Source organism: Canis lupus, chromosome 16, assembly GCF_003254725.2.
Source record: "Canis lupus dingo isolate Sandy chromosome 16, ASM325472v2, whole genome shotgun sequence".
NCBI classification, from domain to species: domain Eukaryota; kingdom Metazoa; phylum Chordata; class Mammalia; order Carnivora; family Canidae; genus Canis; species Canis lupus.
In genome coordinates, this window is record NC_064258.1 from 6,653,183 (window position 1) to 6,662,099 (window position 8,917).

Here is an 8,917-nt window from a genome sequence, read left to right on the forward strand (position 1 = left end):
CTTTGAGCTGAAAGCCATCTTTCTACAGTTCCATTCTTTAGCCCCAGTCTTTTCTTCTCATATAACACAGAGAACACTCTTCTGTATGAACACCATTCAGACTTTTGGATACAGCCATCATTTATCCCCTCAGACTTTCCATTCACTTAAAAATGATTACTTAGAGGCTGTAATGTGTCAGGAAATGTCTAGGAGCTGGGATGAACACAACAGATGGCATCTGTGTCATCATGGAGCCTACAGTCTGTTTGGGAACTCTGCCATTAAACAGTGGACTTCCCGGAAGCCTGTACAGTGACAGTAGTAAAAGTATCACAGAGAAGTAGAAGATACTAAGAACAGGAAACAACAGAGGAGCATGATAGGAAAGTCAGAAAATGCTTTCCTTTTTTTTTTTTTAAGATTTTATTTATTTATTCATTAGAGGCATACACAGAGAGGCAGAGACATAGGCAGAGGGAAAAGCAGGCTCCCTGCAGGGAGCCCGATGTGGGACTTGATTCCCAGGACCCCAGGATCACGACCTGAGCTGAAGGCAGATGCTCAACCGCTGGGCCACCCAGGCATCCCAGGAAATGCTTTCCTGATGGAGTGGCATTTAAGATGAGTCCCTCAACATTGGTAAGAATTAACCAGGAAAGAAGAATCAGAGAAAGAGATGAAGGTTAGAGGTTGTATCAATCAAGACTCCTGGTTACAGGGACAGAAAACCAAACTCAGACAGACTTGAAAGAAAGGCACTGGGTGGAGGATATGTTGGTTCCCATAACTGGAAAGTTTAAAGAACTAAACTAGCTCTAGGCATATCTGGCCAGTCTGTAGCTCCATTTCCCACGTGACATCAGTTTCTCTGTCCTGCTCTCCTATCCAGATTCTCCTAAGTCAGTCTCTCCCATCATGTTGGTGAGATGTCTTCTAGAAGCTCCGAATTCCCAAAGGAAGGAGCAAATGTACTGCACTGCACAATTCCAAGGGCCCCTTTCCTGTTGTATTCTGCATGCCTCCTAATGCTGTGCCATATGCACCCCCTCAGAGAGCATCTTTTTTCTGAGAATCCAGTCTAAGTTCCATTTCACTGCAACAGGTTTGAGCCATAAGTGCATCCCTGAATTTGAGGTTAAGGCCAAGGACTGGAGAGGGGTGATGATGGCGGTGGAGTTTAGGGGAGATTAGGCTAATTAGCCAGGCCTGCGTGCAGTCCAGTCTTCCCTGACTGATGGACAGGGTGGTAAAGGGGTTATGCTCTAAGTGTAAGAGGTTCTGTTACCAGAACAAGGTGGAGGGGCTGACTGATGGCACAACAGGACACATAAATGTCCTTTCCAAAAAATATTTTATTTATTTATTTGACAGAGAGCACATAAGCTGGGGCAGTAGCAGAAGGAGAGGGAAAAGCAGGCTGTCTGATGAGCAGGGAGCCTGATGGGGGGCAGGGGGGCTCGATCCCAGGACCCTGGATCTGCATCCTGAGCTGGAGGCAGACACTTAACCTACTGAGCCACCCAGCAGCCCCTTAAATGCCCTCTTCAAGATAAAGAAGGAGAAGAGCTATATAGGGAAAGGGAACAAATGATTGAGTGCTCTGACACTGGCAGGAACTTGGTGCAACTAAGAAATCGAGAAGAAGAATATGACATGGGGAATGGGGCTACTTTAAGCATTACTAATGCCTCCAACTAACCAAGACCGTATATAGTCCTTTCAAAACTAGAGTGGTCCTAATAGGATTGAGGAATCCAGTATAAATCATACCTTTCCTTGCTTTGGACACTAAGTATAAATGGTACCTCAAATTGAGTCAGGTGTCTTAGCAGACATACCGTATACCAAGGTCATGATCAACTAGAACCCCTGCATCTTTGTTATGCAACTTCATTCGTGAAGCCCCTTTGCTGTTTTCCTGTACTTACACAGGTACTTTGGGTTTAAACATAAACAGAGGACCTCACATTTGGTTCTCTTAAATTTCACATTATTGTTTTTTGACCAGCATTCCAGTCTAGTGAGATCATTTTTATATTGCTTCTGTCATCTCACATTTTATATATCCCTCCCCTTTTGTGTCACAGGCATATTTGATAAGCTTGTCTTCTATGTTTCATCTAAGTAATTAATGAGGGCTGGTCAAAGGACAGAACATGTGACGTGCCCCTGGAACTTTCCCTGCCAAGTTTACAGTCATTAACCTACTCTTTTTCTTTGTAGGATATGGGTATTTAATTTGCTGCAAATTCCCTCAACACTGGTAGCATCGCTTCATTCCCCATGATCATAGAGGTTCTGTTTAATCATTTTATTTAAATCAAGATAGCTAGTCTATGGCTTGACTTTAAAAAAGCAAATGAAATTAGTTTGGAGTGACTCATTTTCTATGAATGTGAATAGTAATGTAGGGGTCACAGTTTTATTGTAAACACTCATAAGATATTCTCTCTCCTTTTACGATGAATGATGAGTAAAGCACGTAGCAGGATGCCTGGCATGGGCTAGGGCATGGCTAAAGGACTGTCATCTCCCCAGTCTCTGGTGTCCTTATCTGACAGGTTTTTCTTTGTTCCCTATGTCGGCAGCCTCCAGTGTTCTCTGAAACCTCATGACTTTCTGAGTCTCCTCTACCTCTCACTCCTCCCAGGTGGTGGCCACCACGGTGATGCTGGAGCGGAAGCTGCCTCGCTGCCTGTGGCCTCGCTCTGGGATCTGCGGGTGCCAGTATGGGCTGGGGGACCGCTGGTTCCTGCGGTGAGTGACGTGTGTACGTGTGAACTGCCAACAAGTGTGAAGTCATGGGAGTAAGGTGGCCAGTTCCACACCTATTACACACCTTTTCATTCCTAATATCCCCAACTGGACCCAAAGAAGACATCACTCTATAAAGTGAGACTGCATTAACCTGTTAGGAAAGGTGGGTGGAGCCAACAAGGAGGATGACAAGGATGACAAGACCCCTGATAGCTGATGCCAGGCTCTGGGTACATCAGGGCAGTAACATCTGTGAGGCCATATATGTGTCTGTGCTCAGATGTGGGCATCGGCAACCCAACTTGCTCTAGGCTTCTCACTACCTGACCCTCGTTTCTAGTATATTGTTGCCTTGATGCTAACCTTCTCCATACTCTACCTTCAGCTCCTGACCTGGCTCTCCCCCCCTCTCCATTTTCTCTTTCATGTTCACTATCTCTCTCTCTCTCTCTCTCTCTCTCACACACACACACACACACACACACACACACACACACATGCCCCACTACCCTCCAAATCCTGACTGCTTACCTCTTTGGTCTCTATCCCACGTTACCCTCCATTCTACTGAATTTCCCTCCATTTGATCCTGGGACTCTGGTCCCTTCCTTCCCCTGTCCTCTTGATTATGTTTCTTTCATGCGTTCTTTCCACCTCTCCTTCTCATCACAGTCCTTTTCTCTTCACCTCAACTGAGTCGCTTCCTCTTTGCCCTCCTCAGAGTCGAGAACCACCATGATCAAAATCCTTTGCGAGTGCTTCGCTACGTGGAAGCTTTCAAGGGTTCAGACAAGGAGGATGGACAAGAGCAGCTTTCTGATAAACAGCCCTCTGTTTCTGTGACTGAAAGTGGGACCCTAGCCAGAGCCTCTCTGGCCCCCCCCACCCCTTCCCTGTCCCGGACCACATCCCACAGCAGCAGCCACCGGGGCTGGGAGATCCTTCGTCGCAACACCCTGGGACATGTGAATCTCGGGCTGGACCTTGGCGAGGGGGATGGAGAGGACAATATCTATCATTTATGATGAGGACCCGTGTTACTGTTGGCCTGGCAAACAGGTGGGCCTAGATGGGGGGCAGTATCTAATGTTCATGCCTCTTAATCATGGGGAGGGGCTCAACAGAATAATTCTTAAAGGCCATGTCTCACCCTTCACATCAGCATTTCTGGAGATGGGCAGTGGGCATCTGTTGCCCCACATATCTCCCTGGTTCCTGGAAGTCCCACATCTTGAGAAAAGAAGGTATCTCTTCAAGCAAAGTTGGACTTGGCCATCAAAGACAAGAGGTAGGGGTACTAGACTGTCATGTGAATCATCTCTCTCTCTGCCTCACACAGGCACTAGAACGTAGTAAGCTGTGAAGCCTGCCTGGTCCCACAAGGCTTACCGTGGGAAGAGCCAGGTGTGGCACTAAGGTCCGTGGCCCTTCCCTTTGCCTTATACCCCTGTAGGACTCTCTCCTTACCTAGCAACCAAACCCCAACTAGAAAACTTCAAGAAGAAATGTTCTTTACCCTTGTCTTATTTTTAAAATAATTCTATTATGGGAAAATACAGATAACATAAAATTTACTATTTTAACCACTTCCAGGGATACAATTCAGTGACATTAAGTCCACTTATATTGTTGCATCACCATCACTACTCTTCATCTTCAGGACGAGTTCATCATCTGGAACCGGAACTCTTGTACTCCTTAAACATGAACTCCCCACTTTCTTCTCCGCACAGCCCCTGAAAACCAATATGCTACTTTGTGTCTATGAATTTGCCTCCTCTAGGTGACTCATGGAAGTGGAATCATGCATTACTAGTCCTAGTGTGTCTGCTTTATTTCGCTTAGCGTAATATTTTCAAAATCCATCCATGTTGCAGCAGGTATTAGAATTTTATTCCTTTTAAAGGCCAAATAATATTTCACTGTATGGATAGGCCATATTTTATTTATCCATTCATCCCCTGATGTCGGGTTGTTTCCACCTTCTGGCTATTGTGAGTAATACTGCTATGAACATCGGTGTATAATTCTCTTCAAGTCCTTGCTTGCAGTTCCTTTGGGTATATCCCTAGATGTGGAATTGCTGGATCTTATGACAATTACTATTTAATTTTTTGAGGAATTGCCACACTGTTTTTTGTTTTTCTTTTCTTTCTCCGTCTTCTCCTCCTCCCTACCCTCCTCCTCTTTCTTCTTCTTTCGATAATAGCCATCCTAATGGATACGGAGTAGTATCTCATTGTGGTTTTGATTTGTATTTTCCCAATGACGAATGACAATGAACATCTTTTCATACGCTCGTTGGCCCTTTGTATATTTATTTTTGGAGAAATAGCTATTCAAGTGCTTGAGCTATGTTTGAATCGTGTTTTTTGTTGTTTTTGAGTTGTCTTATCCTTGCTTGTTGAGGTTCACAGTCTAAAGTGTTTGTATCTCATGTGTGTTCAGGTGTATGTTTAAATAAGTGTGGTAAATTATGCCTTTCTTTGCTTGAACAGCTCAATCATTTCTTTTATGGGACTGTCCTGGGTATGTCCCTCAGGTGGCTCATTAGCAGCTCATCATCCTTGTGCATGGAGCTAGCAGGCTCCTGGCTGCGTCTCCTGCAGCAGCCAACCTGAATTGGCTCCCTCTGCCCCTGTGCTGAATTGTGGGGTCGCAGCAACAATGCAGGGTGGGCCATCCCTCTCCAGGGTGGAAACTGGGAGCCAGTGTCCAGGGCACCCAGTACCGGGCTTATGGCAGCCTCCCTCTTGTCTCCAGTCCTTTGCACCTCACCCCAGCCCTATCAACACCCTCACGCAAAAGCCATAATATCGTTTAGGAAGACCGTGGTCTGGAATAGCCAAGAGGTAAGTGGGATTTGTGAAACTGCTAGGTTCATCCATGTACTCCTACAAAGCACAGATAAGTGTGGAACAATGAGGGATCACAGGAATGCACAGGCACAGGGTTCTACACGCTGGACCACAGGCAGGGTTTCTAAAAGTGCTCAGTCATCGATTCCTCTTATTTTCCTTACAATAGAAGCACTTCCTCTCTTGTGTAAAGCTAAATTTCCATCTGAGTTCCACATTCAGTTTTCTTTCTCTCTCTTCAGACACCCATGTCCATCACCATCCTCTTTTGTGTATCTTCTCATTTGTGTATCGCACCCCCTCCCTCTCTGCTAGCCCTGGGGGTCAGCAAATAACCACGCTCTATTCTTTCCCATCTTCAAAGGAAAGGCAAACACCCTCCCTCAACCCTTCTCCCTCCTTCCAGCTATTGCCCTATCTTTTCTACTCCCTCTTCAGGGCCAAGCTTCTTAGAGAAGCCTCCATTGTCTACTGACCTCACACTGAGTCCTCAACCCATTGTGATTTGACCTTGCCTCTCCATGCTGCTGACATCTCTCATGTTATCTACCTCTGGCTAAGCTCGCCAAACAGTTTCAATCTTGCTTGAACTCTCAGTAGCCTTCAGACTGTAGTCGGCCACTCACCACCGTGATCTCACCACCTTAGTGCCACACACTCCTACCACGCTGGCTGCTTCTCTTCCACAAATCCCTTAAATATTTTTGGTCCACAAGGCTCTCTGTTTTTCTCACCACCTGGGCAGTCTCATTTGCTTCTGCAGGTTGTATTAACATGCACATGTTCATGACTCCCCACTCCCTATCTTTGGTTCAGATCTGTCTCCTAAGCTCCAGGCATGAACAGCTTGGATGCCTATCTATTAGACAGCTGAACCTGGATATTTTACAAGCACCTCAAACTCAACATGTCCCAAACTGAACAGCTTTTTTTCCTCACCAAACCTGCTCCTCCACCAGAGTTCCCGACCAAATGGTAGGCAAAGTTGCCTAAGCCAGAATCCGGGCATCATCTTCAACACATTTCTTTCAACTCTCAGATCCAGTAAATCTCAAATCTTGTGGATTCTGTTCCCTAAAACATTGACCTTGAAAAGAATTCATTTTGATTAGATAATACATGACATAGCACAGAATTCAAAGAGCACGTAAGATATACAGGCAAAAAAGGCTTTCCTACCTCTGTCTTGGGCCCTCTGGTATTATCTCCAGGGACATTCATCAATCAAAGTTTATCCTTCTAAAAAGACTCTGTGTATACCCAAGCACATGTATGTAGGTATCCCCCTTAAAAATGCATATAATGGTACAGTTTATTAGAAAACCAATTTTTGCTTTTTTTCACTTAATACATTTTTTTTCACTTAATACATTTTGAAGACTGTTCCATACCAATATAAAAATCTTCCATTTGTCTCTGCCTCTCAGAACCCTTCTGTGTTCCAAGAGTAGGTTTCTAACTGCTCTCTTTGCCTGCAGTCTCAGTCTTCTTTAATCCATTGTCCACACTACGCCAGGAGGGTTTTTTGTAAGAGGTGATTCCTGTCCCAAGTGTGGTCTTCTGGAAACCCTCCATAAGCCAACCCTGGGCAACCCTCCAGCCTCCCCACACCTCTCTTCTCTCAAGCTTTTATTTCACTGCCCTGGATTTCTCTTAGTTCCTGGATAGTGCCATGTTCTTCTTCTTCTTGGCCTTCACAATCTCTGGACCTTTCTACCTCCCTGCACCATTCTCCCTTCCATCTTGCTGACTTCCAGTCATCTTGTTGGTCTCAGCCTCATGGTCGTACATCGGTTGTGTGTACTTGTGTGGGGGTGCTGGCCCGTAGGCTAGGTTAGAGTCCATCTGCTTTATGTTTCCAGGCTACCTACATTTTCTTTTGTATATGCATCCTGCGTCTTATCTGTACTTATTTGTTTCAATGTCTGTTTTCTTTAGTAGACTGTAAGCTCCGCAAAGACAAAGATGGTGTCTATCTTATTCATCACTGTGTTCCCAAGGTCTGGCATAATTCCTAGTACAATGTAGTGTGCAATAAATATTCATTAACTAGATCTATGAATGATTGACCGGTTTTTATTCTAAGCTCTCTCACTGGCCATGCTTGAGTTTTTTTCCATCTGTCAAAGGTGATAAAAAAAAAAAAAAACCTGCCTTTTAGTGGGGTTGTAATAATCAAGGTAAGTACATAATATGGGTAGAAACACTTTGAAAAAGATAAAAACCAATGCAAATGTGATTACTGGGGAAATTTTCAGGTTAAATATACTTCTGTGTGTGTGTGTGTGTGTGTGTGTGTGTGTGTGAGAGAGAGAGAGACAGAGAGAGAGAAGAGAGTGGGAAGGAGGAGGAGGCTGAGGAAGAGATGTGGAATATCATAAGGAAGAGGGAAAGGAGGGAAGAACCCCAACAGCAAAGCCCTGGAACAGATCTTACTGTACCTCTGGTATGTGGCACCCTCTGAAAAAAGCATTCAAGGCAATAGACAAGATTCTGCACCTGCCTCTGGAGCCCAGGTGAAAAAGGGGAAGCAGCGTGCACAGGCATCGATGTACTGCACAGCAGACGCAGCAAGCGAACTGTGTGCGTGTTAAAATAGTCGGCAGGTGTTTTGTGCTGCCAAGTGGATGCCAGGTTCATTTACAGGCTCCTGGGATGGGAGATGGGGAACAGGGCAAAAGAGATGCTCATGTTCCTGTCTCAGGAATTCTTTGGGTACCCCCAAACAGTTCGCATTCTCCTTCCCGTCTCCTCCGGAAAACTCTAGCTCCTGGGCACCTTGGAGAGGAGGGGCAGGAAGGCACAGGAGGTTTTGCTGCCGAAGAAGGCATCACTGGACTTTACAAAAGCATCTTCTAGCTTGTTTGCAAAGCATTTTATTGACAGGTTTCTGGGTTCTGGTAGGAATGGCTGGGTAGCCCTTGAGGAATGGGCCGCCTGCAGCCTTGGAAGGAAGGGCAGAGGTCGGTTCCCTCCCGCCTGCTGGGCTGGAGGACTGCAAGATAAGCTGGGGCGCTGGGACGCAGACGGGGCGGGGAGAGCCCAAGCACAGATGAGGGAAGTAAGCGCTGGCCCCGGGGTCCTGGAGGGTGGATGCTCCGGGTGGGCGGAGAAGGGGCACCGGAGGAGGGGCGGACTGTGGCATCCTCTGGGCCCCCCCCCAAGATCACTCAGTGGGTAGCTGAGAAAATGCCTCCACGGGGTGTCAAGAAGCCTAACAAAGGCGAAAATGAGAAATGTGCAAGGAAAGGAATACTTGAACCGGTGTCACCCCAACAGGAGAGGCTGGCCCCCTGTCTCCGCTAGGGAGGGGGGGGTGC

At 46.1% G+C, this 8,917-nt stretch overlaps 1 protein-coding gene across 3 annotated transcripts in view; it reads left to right on the top strand.

Annotated features, from left to right (window-relative positions):
• Window positions 1-7,651, top strand: part of TRPV5 (transient receptor potential cation channel subfamily V member 5) — a 33,868-nt gene extending 26,217 nt beyond the window's left edge. Inside the window, exons 17-20 of one of the 3 annotated variants that reach the window (XR_007402600.1) lie at window positions 2,633-2,739; window positions 3,461-3,798; window positions 3,902-4,027; window positions 4,333-7,651. Coding sequence is in view for 1 of the 3 variants with exons in the window: in XM_049094779.1 (XP_048950736.1) it covers window positions 2,633-2,739; window positions 3,461-3,764 (411 nt within the window). In the remaining 2 variants the exon portion in view is untranslated. Of the gene's footprint in view, window positions 1-2,632; window positions 2,740-3,460; window positions 3,799-3,901 lie in introns of all 3 variants that reach the window. The other 2 variants (XR_007402599.1, XM_049094779.1) reach the window with 2 other exon arrangements.
• Window positions 7,652-8,917: the final 1,266 nt, after the last annotated feature.